General features: G+C 38.4%; 1 protein-coding gene across 1 annotated transcript in view; it reads right to left on the bottom strand.

Moving 5' to 3' along the window:
• Positions 1-1,288: 1,288 nt before the first annotated feature.
• Positions 1,289-23,574, bottom strand: part of LOC126354326 (sorting nexin-25) — a 175,027-nt gene continuing 152,741 nt past the window's right edge. The window contains exons 16-19 of the mRNA XM_050003887.1: positions 20,057-20,335; positions 4,995-5,138; positions 2,528-2,666; positions 1,289-1,553 (exon numbers count right to left, since the gene is read on the bottom strand). Of these exons, the coding sequence (XP_049859844.1) occupies positions 1,500-1,553; positions 2,528-2,666; positions 4,995-5,138; positions 20,057-20,335 (616 nt within the window). The 3' untranslated portion in view covers positions 1,289-1,499. The remainder of the gene's footprint in view (positions 1,554-2,527; positions 2,667-4,994; positions 5,139-20,056; positions 20,336-23,574) is intronic.

Genomic DNA, 23,574 nt, shown 5'->3' with positions numbered 1-23,574 from the left:
ATTACTGTTTTCCTGCTTATTTACAACTAACATGCATACAAGTTTAGAAGTATTGTGCTGTTTATTTACATGTACAATCATTATTTCCTGCAAGGAAACAAGGAGGACAAGCCTGATTTTTGTACACCTTACTTGTCCATAAGGTGTATTGTATTTACATTGTCCCATGACAGAACATGCTATGAATCAACACCAGGCCCATTCATAACTCAGTGCTATTGAGAGATATTCAGTACAATATGTTGGATCAGTACCAGTACAATTTTGCAAAACTCACTGACCTACACCTTGTGTATGGGGAAGTACGTTGCAATGCTCTCGGTGATGAAAGGCTGTACAGGGAACAATTTCCTAACAGGCATCATCCATCAAGACGAGTGTTTATTTCTCTCAATCAGTGAATGCAGGAGACTGATTCATTGGAAAGAAAATACGAGGGATCTGGAAACATGCGAACCACTCCCACATCAGATTTTGAAGAGGAGGATGAATCAGAATCTTGTTCACCAATGTCATGCTTGCATTGAGGTTGATGGCTGCCCGTTTCAGCACATTTTGTAAGATACAGTACACATGGTACATTCATTGTGTCAATGGTGGTATTTACAGTTAAATGTAACTAATGTAATAAGAAAGTACACAGTAATGTGATTTTACTAATATTAACTCCTTAAGCTGGGTTCTCCGAGCCAAGGTACCTCAAACTGTTCAATGGAGCATCCTCTATGATCTGTTTTGCATGTTCTTACAGAAATAACATTTATAAATTTAAACGGCGTAGAAGTGAACAGCATTAAGCAGTATAGCCATGGTTTATTGAACACAGATTGCATTTATATGATGTCTGTCTCATGTTAACATATACCTTGGCTCGTTTCACCTACCTGAAGGTTCTCCTCCTTGCTGGGATCCTTGAAACACAGTGAAGGAATCACTGAATGAAAACTTTTCCACTATACACCATACAGCATAACAAAGTCTAATTTTGTCACAGTGCCTGGCAGCTGATGGGCACAGCTCTTCAACAAATGCGGGGGAAAAAACTAAACAATAATACACCAAACCGCAAAAAGGCCCAAATAATTGTCGCTCTTGTCTTTTTCCTAACATTTGTTAACCTTAACGATCCTCGCCAATTTACACTTTTCTCTAAAGTAAATATACATTAAACAGTTGTCACAAGATAGACAGGTGGCTCATATTTTTCTGATGAGGATGGTGATGGTGACAACTGCTGATAACTAGGATAAGGATTCACAGTTTTCAATAACAAAGAAAACAAACATAATATTAACATTCAATAAATGTAACAATAATAATTTATTGTACATAAAACACTCACTAGTGTTCTTTGGCAGCATAGTTCAATAAATTATTTGTATAATAAAAATATCTTTTCCACTATCTAGACATAAATACACAAAAAATCCCTGTCATGGCACATAGGAATGTAAATAAAATGTTTTAAAACTTCATCTCTCTTTTGGGCTCCACATATGTTACTGTTGCTTCCACTCTGGGCATAGTTCATGCACAACTACCTCAAAAATGTCCTGAAAAAAAAAATACAAATAATTAACAGATGACACTCACTTTACAAGAAAGTAAAATTTGTAAAAGAAATTAGGTAATTTGGTCATAAAATACTAGCTGTTATAGAAGAGCCACAGACTAAACAGAAAAGTACTAATCAGACACAAAAATAAACTGATATTAATGTCACTAACAAGGTTTTCAATAGTTAGTTAGTTAGTTAGAGAGAGAGAGAGAGAGAGAGAGATAATGTATAAATTTTCGGTATGCAACATGCAATATCAAATCTGTTACATAACAACTGTGCAAATAGTGGTGCATCAACAATGAATAAATTCATCTTCCAGAGCAGCGATTGTAAATTGTTTACCAGAGTGTATTCTTTTGTCCATTGCATGACATTTTTGTTTAGGATATGGGGCCTGCCACTCTGCTTTTCACCATGAACATTTGTCATCTTCGACACTATTGTCTAACTCATTACCGTAAATTAATAAACTAGGCACAACAACTAATGGATGGGAGCACCTATAAATCTTTTTCACACAAAAATCACATCACAGCACGTACAGCACATGGGAACAATGATTTTTGAAGCCAATTTTGTCTGCTATCATCCTCAGTTAAAACAACTACTGAATCAAAACAATGACTTCTGTGGCTCTGGAAGCAACAAATAGATGGCACTTCAACTGTGCAACTTTGTTCAGCTGTCTATATTTAAATATAAGCTAATGGCTCTTTCTTTTCAAATATGGCTCATACTTAACATAAAAATTGAAAGTAGGAGATCTGTCTTCTTAATCATTCAATGATTTCTTGTCTCTCGTCTCTCCTTGCTGCCCTTTCATCATCTCGTTTCATTCATACCAAATTTCTGTTACATATGTAGTTTGTAATTTTACCATATATGGGAGAATACTGTCTGAATTGAAAATTAAATATGAACAGTGATAAGTAAATCAAAAAAATATGAAAACAAAGGATTACATACGTAAAAGAGTTTTTTGTTGAGCCGTTGGTCCTGCAGTGCTTCAAAAACTCTTGACATTCCTCTTTGTGCACACTGTTGCCCAACTAACGTACTAAGGAAATCTGGAATATTGTTCAAGAGCTCCTCCCGCGCTGCAGATCTAACATAAGAAAATAGTTAATTATGTTACCACACACTATTGCTGCCACATGTAGCAACTTGATGTGTTGCATTTATTGTTTTTATGACTGGCACTGTAGAAATTTTAAAGATATGCTGAAAAGTACTTCCTCTGAATCTTTTATGTGAAAACTCTTAAAACATTTAAATAAAACAAACTTTATACCTTTATTCTTCCAGCCTACATATTTATTTCTCAACACAGTCACCATGGTGCTGAACACATTCTCACAACAAGGGACAGTTTGTTGATACCATTATCCAGAATGTTTCACTTTGTTGATGGAGCTGCAACCTCACCTCTGCTTGCACTGCTTAATCACTATCAAAGTAAAGTCCTCAAAGACATCACTTAACTTTTGGAAACAGATGCGAATTGGATGGGTCAAAGTTGGAACTGCATGGACGATGATTGATGACAGTGAACCCAAGGCGTCAGATTGTTCAGGATGTTGCAGTGCTTGTGTATTGTCTGTTATTGTCATGCTGAAGGAGAGGTGCTTCCTGTGTGGACAAACTTTTCAAATTTGAAACTCGATTACAGCCCGCTGCTTTTCACATACTGACACTGTTACACACTGCCATGTTACAAGCTACAAGTTGAAGCCCTCTAGTGGCAGAGGGCTGCAAATATGTAAACATGAAGAACAAAGATGTAAAAAGTTAATAAGGTTTGCTTTATTTAAAAAGCTATAAGGTTTGCTTTACTTAAAAAGCTTTAAGAGTTTTCATATAAAAATTCAGAGGCTTTATTTTTCAGTATTCTCTTGCATTTCCATGACAGAGACAATTTTACTGTTTACTCCACAACAAATGGATCTTTTCATGGTACATAAAATAGAATATAAAATTTGAAATGAAAAAGAAATAACAAAATGCTTTGTCTGGTCCATATGCATCAGCATTCAAATCCCATGGTACATCTCTTGCAATAACATTGTTATGCAAATAGCTAGTTATAAAATTGAATTGTGGAAAGTTTAAAACAATCATTTTTCTAACAGTTTGCAGTCTATGCCTTCTAATACAACTAGTTTGCTTGCATCATACAATGGGCTAATGAATTTCAAGGGTAATTGTGTTTGACATACACAGCTCTTATTCTATGGGCCTTCAGTTCAAATCACACATGTCAATCCTAAAGTTTTCTTTTGTATCTGTAAATCATATTAAGTGACTGTCAGGATGATTCAATTAGCAATGCCAGAGACACTTTCCTTCCCAACATCAACCTTGTCCAGTGCTTGCACTATCTGTGTTACTTTTAGTTCAGTTCTATTTCTTATCATTACACCTTTGGGGGCAAGTGGAGGACCTGCAACACTGTATTTTGATTATTGTAGTTGCTAATTTGAACAAAAATATTGCAGTATGTCATGGGTCTCAACAGCTACATCACGATCAGGTGGAAGGCCTCTTTTACGTAGCTGTTCAGATACATGGCAAGCAACAACTGTAAACCAATACAAGATGTAGCTCAATCTGCTGACCACCTTGCTTACAGCTGTAAAAAAATCATCAGTGCTTTTCTTTAAGAACACTTACCTAAAGAGAAGCCTTCCAGCTGATTAGGTATGACTGTATAAATGCATATTGGTTAAACTGCAACACATGTCTTTATATTTGAACATCTCTTCTGTTTCTGGTCTAATACTGTATTTAGGTTGGGTTGGGTTGATTTGGAGTGGGGGAGGGGGGGGGGGGGGACCAAACTACGGGGTCATCGGACTCATCAGATTAGGGAAGGATGGGGAAGGAAGTCGGCCATGCCCTTTCAAAGGAACCATCCCAGCATTTGCTTGAATCGATTTAGGGAAATCACGGAAAACCTAAATCAGGATGGCCGGATGCGGGATGGAACCGTCGTCCTCCCAAATGCGAGTCCAGTGTGCTAACCACCGCACCACCTCACTCGGTAATACTGTGTTTATTCAAGTCTTTGATGGGATTTAATTTTCCTTCAGATTGAAATTCATGACTTATGAGAATTAGTAAATAAATACCAATTACTTAAAAAACAATTATGCTTCACTGTCAGCAAGAATAAAATGAAAATCAATTCAATAAAAAAAATATTTTGCACCATTTTCTATAGCCATGAGTTTCTTATTTAAATGACTAAAATGAAGCTGCGAGACATCAAATCAGTAATAATAAAACTTCAGCACAAATCTTAATAGGCTTCAACAATTTTTTAAAAACCTTCAAAACTCATTATCTGTTTATCAATTTCTACTAGCCTAATTTGGATTATTTTATTAGCAGAAATCTGGACAAATCTTCATTCAGAAAAACAGGGATCACCTACCTTGTTTCCAGTTTTTGCTCTTCTGTTTTTGGTGATGAAGGAGCAATGAGTTTGTCATTAGGCCACCATGCTTTACTGATAATCTGAATGTAGTAATAAATCATTGATTCAGAAAACAACCATGTAACTGTTTCACACACCTGCCTGAAACAAATGCCAATTTCTATGATAACTGTCCCTTTTTTCTTTTTCTACACCATGTTACAATTCTTAAAGCTGTGGAAAGATATGCAAATCCTAAAAGATCATTCTTGCAACATAACGTTGTGAAAATGTAATAAAAAATAAAAATCCAGTAGCACTAAGTAACTACTAACTAACTAAAACACACACACACACACACACACACACACACACACACACACACACACACACACAGAGAGAGAGAGAGAGAGAGAGAGAGAGAGAGAGAGAGACCCACCCCAGCTTTGCAAGGGTAGCAAAGTATCTATGGCTGGACATCTTGTCTGGCTGTAAGGATGCCACATCCTCCCACGTGATAGTGTTTGCTATTATCTTGTAAAAATTTTTGTAAGATTATTGATTACTATCACTACAGAGTATGTGTTATATTATTGCAGCTACCACCAGTTTAGCCATATATGGTATTTTAATCTTTCCCCACTGTCAATACTTTCTGATCTAGTGACTGGTGCTTCTTGCATGCGCATGCTGTAGTATTGTATAGTGAGGTGGTCAGAGTCTGTCATTGTTGTTTGGTAGCTGTGTTCATTAATGTATTCTTGGGCTAATTATACATGCCACGTTTTGAAGCTCTTAAGGTTTTAGTGTGAAGTGATTAAATGTTGTACTGTGGCATACAGGGTGTTGCTAAAACTGACTGTAGTTAAAATTGTTTTGAAAATAATAACCACTTCGGTAATACATCATATAGCATGTGATCCACTAATAATTGTTATTAAAAATGAAAGTACATAAAGGAGTGAAGCAGCAGCTATTGATATGGAACACCAGCCTTGACAGTACACTTGTATATGGAGACTGGTGACTAAGACATCGCATCCTCTAACGATCTTCGATCCAAAGCCCTATTGCCACATCAACTAATTAGTGAGGAAATTTGGAATTCTCAGTGCCACCTTGATTTTTGAAACAACATTGGACTGACATAGATTTATTAATGAATTGGGACTAATTAACATACTTCAAATTGTGGAGGCAAGCTGAAATTTGTACTTAGACATTGGATCACAAGATGCAGTGACTGACAACAATCATGTTGGTAATGTATGAAAGGAGGCAGCATTAATGCAATTATTATGAAAACTGAGTGCAGATTTGAAGGCAAATAGCCATTATTTTAATAAAGAAAACTATATGATACTTAGCAACTGTTGAAGGAAGATAATCAAAAACTGAGAGCAGATAATCATTCAGCAGTTCAGTCAGCAATTGAGAGCAGATTCAAACACAATGTTAAATCAAAAAGTAATACACAAGAGCTATCCATGGATTGGAAAAAAATCTTATAAGATTGACAAAAATTGAACATTGTGAGCATACTCAGGATTGTAAACAACACAGTGAATAGACAGAAGATGAGGTGGCTGAAGTTCAGTCTCAATTAATTTCATTCATGATGCCACTCTTGATACGCAAAGGTCATGTGTCTAAAACAATTCTGATATAAATGTATGTTGGTGACAACATAGCAGGAAAATTAGGCATGGAAAATGTTATGGTATCTGCAGAGATCAACACTACATTCTCAAGTGAGTATTTACCCATGGACCAGCAGAACAACATACATAATTTAATAAGCTACAATGAGAAAGCCAAGGATCATGATTGGAAATCAGTAACAATTGTGGAGGAAAAATTTAGGTTGAACAGTAGATCAAAAAACAGTGTGAAAAGAAGAGAAAGAGTAGGACTGTATGCTAGTTGCAGAAATACTGACTTGAAAGGGAAGAGGAAGAAACTTCACGCTTACTGTTGAGTGATAACAGCTCATGACATCTTTTAAAACTAACTTGTGTAGAAATTCATTAGTATTTTTGTAAGTGAGTTGTTGCACTGTTTCAAATTATTTTTTGCATGTGATTATTTACATGTTCAACAGCATGGGCAAAGGCAGTTTCACTTTTGGACTGATTCTGCCATTTGTCTTCTTTCTGTTCTGGCAATGCCAATGCATAATGTTATGTCATCGCTTATGCAAAATGGTGGCATGTGGGAAAAACTTGACATCACTTTACATGATCCAAGGAGTTTGTGTTCTTCTGCCAAGCAGTACTTCCAATCAGCATTGTGCAGAACAAGATGCACCATGTCGACCATCTCCGAGAAACATGAAAGCAGGTTGTTTATCAACAGATAAATATGAGGCATGGCAATACCACAAGCCTTCGATTACATATGATGCATTACTTGCCGGATAGGGTTTTTACAAAGCAGATTACTCACAAGTGAAGCGAGCGTTTCAAATTAAATAATGCAATATTAAATATGTTTACATCTAGATATACAAAATGTTGACGTATTTATGTGCAAACATACATTTACTTATGTAAACTGTATGCCACAAATTTATCTCTGACTCTTAATAATTTTCTTTCTTCATTTCTAACATGACTAACTGTTAACCTTTATGTAATTAATTATGAAAGATAATGAATCTGGTGTGTGCTTTTCATGCATGGCATGATTGGTTTTCCTACATGACTTTGATAATAAACTGTACTTCTCTGAGGATATAATTTTCTAAATGTAATGAATTCTATTTAAAGAAAGGCGATCATGCTGATTTAAAGGTATTACCTCCTTCTGTGGAAGACATTAAAAATCAAATTGCAGAAAAGAAAATTCTATGCTATGTTGCAGTTAGTAGACAAAGGGTTAATTTCAGATACATCTCTTACTCATTTTGTTAATTACATCACATAAATAACATTTCTTACAAGTTTAATAAAGCATTTGTTTTTGTGAAGAGACAGTTTACAACAGTTCTACTAAAACATTCCTATTAATTAATAATTAACTTCATATTAATTACTGGGGTTCTAGATGATGAACAAATTCTGTACATAATTGTATTTTTTGTCATTTCTCAACATTTCCTTCAGCATCACATTTTGGAGATTTTTCAGAGTTATCATTTTGTACATGTCTTTTGATGTCATGTTTTCATGAAGTGATATTTGTAATAAGTATACAATCAATTTGGCTGTTAATTTAGCATCATCTAATATTGGACTATGGCTTCTTTCCTATAAGCAGCATTCAAATGAAATCCGGTCAATAGTGTAAAGTAACAGTAATGATTTTACTAACTCAAAAATGTAGTTATACACTGTACACATACTCAAAAATAGTTGCTAAAACTCTTGGCACATTCATCCCATTGCGACACTAACCAGTTGATTCCATCCGTGACGAAGCTAGTAGACTGCTGTCGGATCCAGGCCTGGATTCGACTTTGTTGTCCACTGCCCACGCTAATACCCAGTAACTGATGGATCTCGTCCATAGTGATTCTGCGGCTGTCCAAGACTAAAGCATTCACTTCTGCAACCATTTCTGATGTGATGACACGATGAGCCTGCCCAGGACAAGCATCATCTTCCAGTGACTCATGCTCATCAAGGAATCATTTGCACCATTCTGCACCACTTGAATGACTCAGACTGTACTCATCGGACACAGTCTTCATCCATTGATACATTTCACGGCCTCCAACTCCCTTCCGCTGCCAAAAAATTGAAGAATCACTCCTCGTTGTTCCTACTTACTAGCCTGCATGTTCGGTAGTGCACAATAACTTGTGAGACCACATTCTCTTCGGGGTGAAACCACACTGGTGCTATGCATCATCATATGGTGTGCACGAGTCAATCTCCCTACCAACAGATGGCGCCACCATAACCGCAGTTACATGGTGACACCTTACTTGTAAGGCAAAGGTAGACACACTGACCAGGTTTCATCTGAATGTACCTCATACTTATTGGTACCCTTCTCTTTTGATTAATTCCTCCTGAAAGTTCATGTTGTCAAATTTCTGAGGTCCAGGGATGTGTGAGGATCCTGTACCCCCCACGTTAGAATATTTGTTAGTTACATCTCGTGAAACTTTTTATAAGCTCCTTGATTGGTGTCACTGCAGAGTATGTGTCATATTGCTGCTGACACAGGTGGTTCAGCTGTTCTAGTATTTCAGAGTAATGTTGATTGTTGCTTGACATGCGCATTTGGTTTGCACTGTGTAGCAAGATGGTTAAGAATCTGTCATTGTCATTGGGTGGCTGCGCTCATTAATGTATTCTCGGGCTAATTATTCGTGCCACGTTATGACAGTCTAAGGTTCCAGAGTGATGTTATGTTATTAATGGCATACTGTGGCATATACAGGATGAGGACCCACGGTGGTACTTGGGAAAAAGATGAAAAAATATTTGAAAAGGTGGTTACTTCATTAATAGATACGGCACAAATGAATTCTTTCAGTTTTTGATAATCCTCTATCCAGAAAGTCAGATAACACCAAAGAAAATTGCCCTTTTATGATCCTAGAGGGGTATGGTCTTTTTTTCCCCTTCATACAAATTTATTAATATATGCAGGTACATTGGTAATTAGGGTTTGGTAATTTGAAAATTGGTAATCTTAATTTACATAGAAAATCTACATGACATTTTTACAACAAATGACATTCTATACTTCAAAACTGGAAAAAGATTAACAAAATATATATGGATTACTACTTCTTGAGACAGGTAGCAAATAAAACTGTGCTGATGCAAGGACTCACACTGAGGGTTCCATACAAACTTAGTTATTTATAGTTATTTATAGAGACTGTTTAATCATTCTAGGAATCAAGCATTTTGATGATTTTGCCTGATATCAATATTGATACTGACAAGATTTCAATCCTACAGATTCCAAGACTTTCAAGAATGCTTCAGTTTCACACTGGAAATCAGGTAACAAATGACAAAAGCAATCTTTTTTGTGTGTTATTAATTACAGACTAAAAATTTTGGATCTTTCCCTTTTACCTGCTCTGTGAAACCTTGCTTCTTAACAAATTTCATGATTCAAGGTCAACAGGAAGCACGCTATAGGTTTTGATGAGAGAGTTTTTGAGCCTCAAAATATGTGACATTATTGGCTGTATCTTTTGATTGTACTAACTTAGAAGCTTAAAATCTTTAAATCACCAAGCAACCATAGACCTTGATTCATGATACAAATTTGAACTTGATAAGTCTATTTGTTCCTGAGAAAAAGGGTTCTTAATAGTCAGACAGACACACAGACAGACAGACAGACAGTCAACAAAATGATCCTATAAGGATTCAATTTTTACAGACTGAGGCACAGAACTCTAAAATTGAAGTAACGATACTAGATTTTCTTTTCTCAAGATTTACGTGGATGGTTCCCACCTTTCTTTCTTTCACTGTTTCTTCTATTTTCATGATTCAAGCATACCCTGGGACAATTTTGCTGCCTTTAAAATTGTTTTGAAACATTTGGATACTTTCACTCTATGGGTGATTAGTCTCTGTTTGAGAAGTACTGCTTTCAGTAATTGTCAACACCTTTGTTATATAAAGCTGTGTCAGCTTTTCCAAACTGTAGAGCCTTCCACTCGTCTAATAAGTAATCTTGCCACACATTGAATGGCATCATTTTTGCAGCCTTGTGCGGCTGCAGCTTCTGCTCTTCATTCTTTTTCTGGCATCTACGAACTCAAAAATTTTCAGTGGTACACTTGATAAACCCATCTTTTTCATTACATGGTTACAAGCAGCACTGTAATGTTTTTGGGCATGCTTTAGAAACCACAACTTGTCACATTCTTCCAGTTTACTAAGCTCTTTGATTACCTGTCTTCTAACAGCTAGTCATTTGAAAGGAAGTAGATTATCCAATGTAGTGTTCATCATGAAGAACTTGAAAAATACTCTCAATTTTTCTCAAAGCGGAAACATTCAAAACATGAGCCAAAAAGGCTTTTTAAAATAAATTTTCTAAGTCTGTACGCAACATTTGAATCAAAGGTATTCAGTTTAGAAAACACTATGTGAAGTTTGTCAATAGTTCTGCAACTGAAATAATGAAATGAAGTTTCACTTTCATTGAAGGTTTTTCTAAGGCAGTCAAATGGGATTGCAAGATTTGGACTGAAGAGTAGCAGAATTCTTTTTTATGAGTATGTGCTTAAGAAAATAATACTGACTGCCGTCCCACTGTTACAAAATCCCATTGGCTGAAGGTACTAAAGTAAGCCACCTTGTTATTGTGTGCCTCAAAACTTGTGACGTAAAATGTTAGACTGAATTCCTTCAAATTCTTCCCAGCAAACTGCAAAAATAACTGTACATATTGGCCAGAAATTCTGATGCTTCTTCACATAAATACCCCAAGGCTTTACATAGGTATTATGCATTGTACAAATGTTGGAAGTTCCAATGTTTATAAATTATCTGCCTTGGGTCTCTTGGACATCACTATCTAAAAACCTAAACATTTTTTACTGACATTAGGTCCATCTGATCCCAGCATACAACATTATTTGTGGACAAATTGGCTTCAGAAAATGTTTCACTATCTGCTTTGCTGGTAAAGAAAGTTCTTAGATGACCCACTGTTATTCCATACCTACTATCTGACCAAAATGTAAAGGTTGTTTGTAATTCTTTTTTGTCTTTAATACTGGTAGTTTCATTGAAACACAATGTTTAATATGATGAAGATGCTTCTTTTAACAAATGTTCCCACAAATATAGTGCCAGTTCATCAGTTATTGGGTATCTCATTTTCTTAGATGAAAGTGAAAATGTTTGGGAACACTGTCAGGGATCATCATTTAAAAAAGTCTGATGAATTCACGCAGTAATTGAAAATCAATGATTTCACTGTCCAGATCAATTCAGTAGTGACTGAACAATTGAACAATACCTGTATTGTTCGCACACCTACCAAACGTGAAAGTTGCATTTTATCTGAGAGTTCTAAATATAACTTCTGCAGTCCACATTTAATATCAAAGTTATATTTACATTTTGTTGAAAGTGAGTGGTTAAGCACTGCCTCAAAATCTTTCATCTCAAAATTAATAGAGCAAGAACAATCACTGCAAAATAGTTTTACTTGCACTAACTTTTCCCCCCTTATGTAGATACTTTAGTTGTCAAACTGTCTTTTTCAAGCCTGTCACTGCAGAATTTGCATCTCAAAACGCTTATTTTCAAAAATGAACAGATTATAACAAACAGTTTTGTTATATGGCAAAGAGGAGTAAGGCAGAAGGTACTGATATGACACCAGCCCTGCCTTGTATGGTACAGCGGTAATTTTAATTATGGTTCACTGCGTAGAGTTATGATTAAATTTCAGTGAACAGCATTACATAACTGATCATCACTTCCATATAACTTAAATGATTTAATCAGTGCGCTCTCACAAAGTTCTCAGGAGGCACAAATGTTACCTGTTCCATATTTGACATTTGGTGTGACATTTTGGGGCAATGATATGAGCTGCAAGCTATCACACCATCCAGCATGCCTGACTGCAGTGTCACTTTGGTGTTAGCTAAGGGCACTTGCCGAGTGCCCGACTTCGGCATCAATACATGTGGTACGTACAACTGCAACAAAGTCTGGCAGAAGCTACAGCCACTCAAGTGCCCGCTCAGCACAAACTACATTCCACGAAGCACCTTCAGCCATTTAATTGGTAAGAAGCACTCTCTACCCCACAGCAATTGTACAAAGCAGCCTCTACCACACATGGGTACGAAGCACCCTCTGCCACATAACACTGGTATGAGCACCCACTGCCACACATCAATAATAAGTATGGATGTTCAACTAGTACTCAGTGACAGATAGCAGTGGCTTCATTTTCACAGTGATGTGGACTTTAATTCATATCAGTTGAGCCAATTTAATCAACATTAATTATATACACAAACCTTCCTTGTCAATCTGGCTAACTATTTGTGGAAACCTTATAAAAATCCCTAGTGTAGTTCCTGAGATTAGCCTGAACATACAGACTAAAACAGCAATAAGGAACTTTAAAATATGAACATATATTAGTGTGTGTGTGTGTGTGTGTGTGTGTAAATTATTTCTCAGATACGACTGGTATAAACATAGGAAAGGTTTTTACCACAATCTGGTCACTGTCCAAAGAAATTATGGGCACATTGTGATTTCCCTAACAGTCAACACTTGAAGAATTTCTGAGCTTGGCTTTCCTGATTCTTACTTCACGGTGGCATTATTTCTGAGCAGTGATGGCTTGAAGTCCACTGTTCACTCTTTTAGTACTTTGGAGAGCTGCTAAACGGATGTTCCTCCTTCCACAAAGTGCAACATATTTGAAAAACATAGCACAGGTGTGATCAGTTCCTGCACATTGGTGGTTGTTGTCTGTTTCCATAGCTGTCTTGATCACAAAAGTTGGTCATAAAATGAGGGACAGTTTGACAGATGAAGAAATCCTGAGGCTCCTTGATGAATCTGGTTCCAAAATTGACAATAATGGTTTTAAAATCGATGACAGTCTTTCTGAAACAGACAGTCCCTCCATCTTATACGCAGGACCCACACAGAGAAGTCAGAAAAGTTTATATCTGGGGGACTGCAGCAGTCACCGTGGCCAGACATGAATGTGCTGAAATGCAAAATATTCAACACATTGATGCAAGGTAAATGTACAAGGCTGGATGATTGTACAATATGAAGCTCATGAGACAAAATATTAGTCACCCCATTAAAGGAGCACACTGTTCGCTATGGAGCTCTTTAAACGGCGCAGAACGAGTGCCAAGTGGTCATGTGATTCTTCACCACTGACATCATCATGGGCAGTTGAACTGGTATGCACGTGCCAACCACTGACATCATCATGGTCAGTTGAACTGGTATGCACGAGCCAATCAGTTGCGAGGAATCAGTGCAACTGGCCAATGTTGAAATGTGCAGGGCCAGCACCTTCAATGAAGTTGCCGAACTTATTAGTGTATCAATATGGCATGTCCAACATGTCCACAAAGAATGATGTGTCCCTTGTACCCATTTACACGGTGTAAGAAGACTGGTCATAAAAGGACCCTAAACAACAGGGACAAGAGACAAGTATAACATTCTGTCAATGACAATCACCTTCAAAATCAACTGAGATCATTGCTGTCACTGAATGCACCTCCATATCAACAAGTTTCCAAGTGAACATTGCATAGGGAACTTCATGAAATAGATATCGAGGGTTGGATTCCATTGGGAACCATGAGATCAACAACTGGGGTTGTGTACCTCGTAAAAGGCAGCTCAAGAAATGGAAAATAGATTTTGACATCCCTGGGATGATTGGGATCCACTGGACAGAACATCATTCTGATACATGAAACTATTTCTAGTACTCTAGGTACCCTACTTCATACACTTTAAGGCTCATATAGATACTGGTAATGTATTTTGACAAACTGTTAGGAGAAATTGCCAGGAGTTCAATAAAATTAAATGTGCCATGTATATCAGATGAAAAAAAGGAAGCACATGGAGAATGATGGCAACAAGAATGCTGTTCTGCATCACCGACTTCTTATGCAGATATTTAGTAGAAACAGATAAACATTACGGGAAAATGGGGTAAACACTGATCTATCAATCAAATTATCCAATTGAACATACATTACATTTAACTAAAGATGATGTCATCTTCAGATTCCCTTGCAGGATTTTTGTTGGATAAATTATTTGTTAATATAAGCTTTGTGGATCACTATCATCACTAAAGGCAACCTGCAAAAGTTAGCTACTGCAGAAAATAGCCTCACAGATACAGCATGACACAGAATAACGGGAGTGTTTGAGATGAGTAGTGGCACTCATGGGCAGGTGGCAGCACAGTGGGTACATGACAGTTAGCTAATAAACAGTCCGCCATTTCAGTAATCATGGATCAGTGGAATGCACAACAGCATGCATTAGCCATAAAAATGTTTTATAAAAACAATGATACTTTGGTAGCAGTGCAGAGGGAGGTTCAATGTTTTTATAATTTAGGACTTCATGATGCCAGACCATCGAAAAATGTGATAAAATGTTGGATTAATAACTTTGAAGAGACTGGATCGGCTCTCACGAAAAAACCAACAGGACAACCAAGAAGTGTGCGTTCTCCAGCGAACATTGATGTTGTATGCAAGTCTGTCTCACGAAGCCCAAGGCACGCAACTCATAAGCAAGCAGCAGTGGTTGGAGTGTCCTGAGAGAGTGTTCACAGAATTCTTCATCTTGATGTAAAATTTCATCCTTACAAACTACAGATGGTGCAAAAATTGAAGGACAATGATTATCAGTTACAATTACAATTCTGTCAACAAATGATAACAAAAATAAACAATGACAATGAATTTCTTAGCAAGTTGTGGATATCAGATGAGGCACATTTTCAACTCACAGGTTATGCAAATAAACTGAACTACCATTACTGAGCCAACACTAATCCTAATGACGTTCGTGAACGCCCTTTATATGCTAGTAAACTGACAATATAGTATGGTGTTTCATCACATGGGATTATCAGACCGTATTTTTTTGCAAAAGAACAGGGATGCACAATAACTGTCAATGCGGATCGTTGTGTGTAGATGTTATGAAGTTTCGTTACACCTGCACTGAACAACTTTCCAAATGCCCAAGAAGCCTGGTTTCAACAGGACGGAGCGACATCACAAACTGCACAGTGGTCAGTGGTGCATATGCAAGAACTGTTTGGCAAGCATGTGATCTCATGATTTGGTAACATTCCCTGGCCCTCTAGATCGCCAGATTTATCTGTTTGTGATTTTTTCCTGTGGGGCTACTTCAAGAGCAAAGTCTACACTACATGACCAAGAACCCTGGATGAGTTTAAACGGAGAATTCGGGATTCAAAACACAGTATCCCAGCTGAGATGTTGCAGTGGTCAATGAGGAATCTAAAGAGCAGATTTCACGAATGTATGTGTACAGGAGGATGCCATCCAAAGGATGTAATTTTTAAAAATTGATAAATGCCATCAATGTTTCGTAAATGGCAAAGTTGTAAGGTTTCAATTACTATGAATGTAATTTATTTCCTTTGTCACTTCTAGTTTTATTCGATTGTGGAAATGTTCCCTTTTTGCTGTATATGCAGAATATTGTCTGGTAACACAAAGAACCTTGTTCATGCTACTAATTTTCCAGACATAACAGCTATGTACTCAGCACAGTGTAGCACAGGACACTGGTAATACAAGAATAGTGGTAAAGAGAACACAGTAATCTTGTATGATACATTGGTAGTATGGTAACCCTTTAAGGATATAGAGTTATTTTATAATTTTGGAATGGATAGGTAGAATGCTTGACATTTTAAACAACTGAGTAATTGTGTTAAGTGACACATAGGACTTGTTGAAATGAGTTACTTATATATTTAATACTTTTCTATGTTTGGTTTGTGCATTCATTAATGTTTGAGATGCTCCAGGGACACTGTGTGGTGACACAAGATTGCCATACGATGTGCTTACATCACCACAAACATATGCCTCTGAGTCTATAATACCGAGTGCTATGCTATGGAGTTCCTCCTGTGCGAATTTTTGTGGTATAGCGCTTCCAAGAATTAAGAGCTAATGTGAGATCATGTCAAATACACAAGACGTGGATGTTGTTACTCAGACTTTGAATAGCATGTACATAATCAAACAATTTAAAAAGCTTTACTAAATCTGGTTATCCGACTCATAAATTCATTGTTTTTGGAAAGCGTACTACTCTGTACTTATTCCACTAGTAATTGATTAGTACAAGAGAAGGTTGACTTCAGGACAAGATTCCAATTGGCAAATTTCAATCCCACCAACAAGAAAGTCAACAAAAATCCTCGGAACCCCCACTGGGCTACCCCTAGACGTTGTAAACCAGCCAATGTCTCCCAGTACCACCTGTGACATGCCATACATGTATACAATCACCATCTGACTATCATCCCCAGTCTGCTCTAGCTCATCGTGCTATTTACTATGCTTGATAGAACTGTACTGTACCTCTGTTTCCAGGTGGCTTGCACCATACATTGTATCCATTGTGAACTACTGTCCTGTGAGCTCATTAAATACTCTTGTTCTGGAGGATTTGTCTAGAGTTTTTTTACATCGTAAATTACAACATAAGTGGTGAGATTTGTGGGCTTTTTCCATGTTTGTTATGTAACCATGGACATTGCACAACAGGCTATCACTCTGGGTATACCAATGGAAGCCACACTACAGCAATTGCTACAATAGTAGTTAGAGGGACAGAAATGTCAGGAAGATTTGTTGTCTACCTTACTCTCGAGGTCGAAGTTTCGCAACCCGCAGGGCATTTATTAAAATTCTGGAGTGAGGTGACAGCCATCATGTCAGACCCAGGAGAGAAATTCAACTTTGCCAACACAGCAAATGCGGTAACAGTAGAGTGCAAACACTGTGAAACTACGGCTCCGTTTCATAACCAAGGAAAGAAGCTTTAGCCCCCTGACTGAACTTCTTTCCATTGTGGCCAGATTGTTTACGAACACGTCAGAGACTACTGCCCGAGCAGGTAGGTACACTGTGAAGCATCCCAGAAGGAAGGGAAACTCGTGCCTCCCTGCCACACTCTGGACAAAAAAAAACGCACCTCGACAGGAACTAATGGACATTAATGTGAATCTGTTGAACTGTCACAGCATCGTGGTGTCACCTAAGAAACTGTTTGCTCACTTTGTGCAACAAACAAGTTGACGCCGGCGCTTCAGCATTCCTGTTAAACACTCAAACATAACTCCAGTTGGGCGCCCACCTCTTGAATCCACAGCCTGTTGCTTAGTGCCATATAATAAACAGCACATTCCACTCAAAGGATAGCTCACAACCAAGGCAATGTACAAAAATGCTGTATGACACCTCACCATGCTTTTTGTTCACAGCATGGATGCAGAGAATCTATTTGGTCTTGCTGCTTTTTCAGCTTTTGGATATGTAATCAATGACTTGGTTCCCCTGGTCTTGGAATAAATACCGTTTTGGGACTTGGAAACCCTCAATAAGGAGTATCCTGACATTTTCTCTAGGAATCAGGGAAAAGTGAAGAACTTTACAGCACACTCTACATTAAAGATATTGGCATCCCCTTGCTTCTTCCATGCAAAATCCATGCCCCGTGCCCTGTGAAATGCTGCCATGATTGAGCTACATAAACTGACAGCCTTGGACATCACTGAACTCATGTCTGCAAGCAATGGTTACTGTGGAAACAAAGACTAAGATTATGGGCAGTTCCCATACAATTACCATCCTGACAACAGATGAGCTTTTCTCTGCACTCACAGAAGGCAGGTATTTTTCTACAGTTGATCTCTGTCAAGCTTGCTTACAACTACTGCAGGATGAGGAATTGCAGAAAGTCCTAGTAGTCAACATGCTGCAAGGATTATTTCATTTCAGACATCTAGTTTTTCACAGTGGCCAGTGCCACAGTATTCTTTCAACAGTTCCACGGGAAACTGCTGCACGATGTTCCGGGTTGCATAAATTACCTAGATGACATTGTGGTGATGGGGATCAGAATGGAAGAAAAGTTAGGAAACTTGCTGCAGCTGTTCCAGGCCATCAAATAAAATCTTGAAAAATCTCTCTTTTTTTGAGCTGTCAGTAGAATAACTAGGACATATCATTTCTTGTGAAGGTATTAAGCCCACACAAAAACTGGCAGAAGCCATCATCGCACGCAGTGACACACCATCAAAATCAGCTATGTCTGTGGCATGGGACCCAACCACCACTGTCTCTAAGCCCTCTGGTGGACACACACAATGGCAATGGCACCTTTTGTTTCTCTTCCACCAGACACTCTGCTATCTTCCCTCTTCCTCAAGAGCTATTCCCGCAGTCTGGTACTAAGCCCTGTTTGCCAATTTTGGCCACACCCTCATCTCCCTCTGTTTACAGACTGCACAAGGTGAACAGGAGTTGGGAGATCAGGCTGTGGTACCAGCCCTGCTGGCATCACCCTCAGCACTGCAGCTTCCTTCCATGCCAGGTCCCAATGTACCCATGAAGTGACCTCTGCTATCAGGGTCGGAGCCACCAGGGCTCTGACTCCATTACCAGATGGGGATCTTCCGGCCGTCCGATCCCTCCTGTTCTGACTGGGAACTGGTAAAACCAGAGGGTTCATCCAGTGCTTCTGAAGATGTCATCCTGGTTTGGAATGCTACCCAGGCACTCAGCCGCATGGTGTGAACTTGCTGAGATGAGGCTCACCATTTACCCTAGAAGAAGGGATGTGGTAACCCGCTGGACTGCCACCTAGACATTGGGCACCAGCCAACATCTCTGATATCGGCCGTCATCACACGACTGGCACATACAATGCAACAGTCACTCTGCATCCACTATTGTAAAAGCAAAGCTGCCAGGGGGAGACACCGCAATTAGACGACCATGTATGATGGCTACACATGTGCTTCCCAGCACCATCTGTGACAAGCCATTGACAAATACGATCACCACCCGGCAATCTCCCTCAGTCTGCTCTTGCTCATCATACTATTTACTACGCTAGCTACAACTTTACTGTATCTGTCTTACCACATGGCTACGCCATACATTGTCCCCATTGTGAACTACTGCCCTGTGAGGTCATCAAATATATTTGTTCTGGAGGTGTTTTCTCATGTTTCTTATGTTGAGAGTTACAACTGGTGGTAGTTGCCTCATTCCCATTACAGTCATAATTACTGGTCTTTAGTCAAGTCGAGCCACAACTCATTGCTCGACCTTGATCTAGCATTTTCAAGAAGCCATTTCTGTTCACCAATTGGCAAGACTACAAACAGGTTCAAAGTACATCACATGTACAAAAATCACCATGATACATTTACGAGCAGTTGCATTTTATTTCCTGGTGATGAGAGCAACATTATGGTCCTTGAAAGCTTGAGATTAACTTTAATTTGATGTAACACATATTTTCTTGATCTGACCATTACAACAGTACTATTCTTGAAGCAGTACTTACCTATTAATGGATTTGTTGTAAGTAATTTGTACAAACATTATAAGTGTCTTGCGTAGCCAGCGAAACATTCCAGGGTCAAATAACTCCTCGAGTAGTCTGTAGAGTGGTTCAGCAATTCCATCTAGAGCTGCTGTGTCTCCTATAGCCAATGGGCCAACTCCACGATTGGGCTGTCCATTTCCTACATCATTATCTAAAAGCAGTGTCACTTCTTCATCACCACTCTCACGTGCTGTTCCACCAGAAGCTGGAGTAGTTTCAGGGCTATGATCTGAGCCACTGTAAACACACAACAGAAAGAACACTTTCAAAACATTATAACCCTCAGAAAATGCGCTACGTATTTTGCAGTAGTAATCCTAGATCATTTACACAGTCCAGAAGAGAACAAACATATTATTATTAGCTAAAATAGCCAGGTAACTGATACCACTAGTTGTTTTCTGTGTGTGTGTGTTTTCAATGAAATTTGATAGAAAACACAGGGAACAAATGAATTGCATTGGATACACAGAAAAGTATGAGGATTGGAACTTAAATAGTGGCAACTATTTATTCATAAACAATACAAAAGAGTTACATTTTTGCACCTGTTCCTATCCTTCAAAATAGTCATCAACATTGTGTAGAACCCATTGCCAGTGATATGGAAGGCATAGTATACCATTACCAGAGCCTGTTCTGTTGATGATGCGAATGGAGCGATCTACTGCCTGTTGAATCTCTGGAACAGTTCTGAAGCGAATACCACGAAGTGGTTCCTTCATCTTTAGAATCAAATCACAGTCACAAGAACTTAAGTCTGGGGAGAATGGTGGATGGTACAGTACTTCCCAGTCTCATCGACCAAACAGAGCAGCCACAGCTTGCGCTGTATGTGCCTGCGCATTGTCATGCAAAATGGTGGGTGGGACGCGGAGAAAGTGTCCTGCTCTTTCGCAAAGCTGGTTGCAGGGGATGCTCCAAAATGAACAGTAATACTGTGCATTGATGGTCTGCCATGGAGGAACGTAATGCAACAGGATAACACCATCACAGCCGTACATGAGAATCACTATAACTTTAGACTGCTCCACTTGCACCATCAACAGAACAGGTTCTGCTAACCATATACTTTACCTTCCACATTGCTGGCAACGGGTCCTACACAATGCTGATGACTACTAAGAAGGGCAGTAACAGGTGCAAACATGTAACTCTTTTGTATCAGTTGTGAATAATTAGTTGCCACTATTTAAGCTCCAATCTTCGTATGTACTGCTTTGTGCTCTTGTCATGTAGGGAGCAAATAAAGCAGGCAAAAGGAAATATGGATATCAAAAAAATGAGATTGACAGAAAATGCAAAATGCTAAGCAGAAATGGCTAGAAGGCAAATGCAACGCTGAAGTGTGTGTAACTAGGAGAAAGATCGATATCACGTACAGGAAAATGAAAGAAATCTTTGGAGAAAAGAGAAGCAGCTGCACGAATATCAAGAGCTCAGACTTTAAACCAGTACTAAGCAAAGAAGGGAAAGCTGAAAGGTGGAAGGAGTGTACAAATCAGCTGTAAAGGGGAAAAATTCAACAGAGCACTGAACACCTGTGCCGAAACTTGGCCCCTGGAGTAGATGACATTCCCTCAGAACTACTGATAGCCTTGGGGGAGCCAGCCATAACAAAATTATTCCACCCAATATGTAAGAGGTATTGTTGTTGTTGTTGTTGTTGTTGTTGTTGTTGTTGTGGTCTTCAGTCCAGAGACTGGTTTGATGCAGCTCTCCATGCTACTCTATCCTGTGCAAGGTTCTTCATCGCCCAGTACCTACTGCAACCTACATCCTTCTGAATCTGTTTAGTGTATTCATCTCTTGGTCTCCCTCTATGATTTTTGCCCTCCATACTTCCCTCCAACACTAAATTGGTGATCCCTTGATGTCTCAGAATATGTCCTACCAAACGATCCCTTCTTCTACTCAAGTTGTGCCAAAAACTCCTCTTCTCTCCAATTCTATTCAATACCTCCTCATTAGTTATGTGATCTGCCCATCTAATCTGCAGCATTCTTCTGTAACACCACATTTCAAAACCTTCTATTCTCTTCTTGTTTAAACTATTTATCGTCCACGTTTCACTTCCATACAAGGCTACACTCCATACAAATACTTTCAGAAACAACTTCCAAGACAGGTGAAATACTCAGACTTCAAAAAGAATGTAAAAATTCCAACTCCAAATAAAGCAAGTGCTGACAAGTGTAAATTTTATCAAATTATCTGTTTAAAAAGTTTTGGCTGCAAAATACTGACATGAATTATTTATCGAAGAATGAAAGAAGTGCTAGGAACTGGCCTCAGTGTAGATCAGTTTGTGTTTCAGAAAAAAGTAGCAAAACGCAAGGCAGTACTGGCACTACAACTTCTCTTAGAAGATAGGTAAACGCAAGGTCAACTTGCATTTATAGCATTTGTAGACTTAGAGAAAGCTTTTGGCAGTGTTTACTGGAATACATTCTTTGAAACTCTGAAGACAGCACGAGTAAAACGCAGGGAGTGAAAGGTCACTTACAACTTGTATGGAAACCAGATGGCAATTATTCAAGTACAAGATGAAGAAATAAAAACTTTGAAGTTTGCTGACAACACTGTAATTCTGTCAGAGACAGCAAAGGACTTGGAACAGCTGCTGAACATAATGGACATTGTCTTGAAAGTAGTAAATAAAATGAACATCAACAAAAGCAAAACAGGGGTAATGGAATGTAGTGAAATTAAATCCCAAAGGAAATACATTACAAAATGAGTCACTAAAAGTAGAGGAGTTTTGCTATTCCAGCAGTAAAGTAACTGACGATGGGCAAAGTAGGGAGGACATAAAATGTATATTGACAATGGAAAAAAGTGCTTCTGAGAAAGAGAAATTTATTAAGATCAAACATTAAGTTAAGTGATAGGTAGTCTTCTCTGAAAATATTTGTTCCAAGTGTACCCTAGTATGGAAGTAAAACATGGGTGGAAAGGAGTTCAGGCAAGAAGAGAACAGAAGTGGTACAGAAGAATGCTGAAGATTAGCTAAGTAGATAATGTAACTAATGAGGAGTCAATGAATAGAATTGGGAGAGCTGTGGCACAACTACACTAAAAGAAGCAATCGGTTGACAGCACACATTCAATTTAGTACTGGAGGCAAGTGTTGGGGTAAAATTGTAGTGGGAGACCAAAGAAGATGATAACAGTACACAGATTCAAATGGGTGTAGGTTCCAGTCGTTACTCAGAGATGAATAGGCTTGTACACAATAGAGCAGCCTGGAAAGCTACTTCAAACCAGTCCTCTGACTCAAGACAACACTAACCACCACCACCACCACCACCACCACCACCACCACCACCACCACCACCACAACAACAACGTGTGCTGAAAATTCAGCTAACAACTCAGATGACAAGAATTGTGGATCCTGTCAAGCTCCTATTTCTTCAGAATCTTGTTCTCAAGTTACAGTGTGTGGCCTCCTTTCTTTATTGGTGTCTGCCGTG

The sequence above is a fragment of the Schistocerca gregaria genome, chromosome 3, assembly GCF_023897955.1.
Source record: "Schistocerca gregaria isolate iqSchGreg1 chromosome 3, iqSchGreg1.2, whole genome shotgun sequence".
Taxonomy (NCBI): Eukaryota; Metazoa; Arthropoda; class Insecta; order Orthoptera; family Acrididae; genus Schistocerca; species Schistocerca gregaria.
The sequence above is the reverse complement of the archived record's forward strand: the minus strand, read 5'-3'. Positions and strand labels throughout refer to the sequence as shown.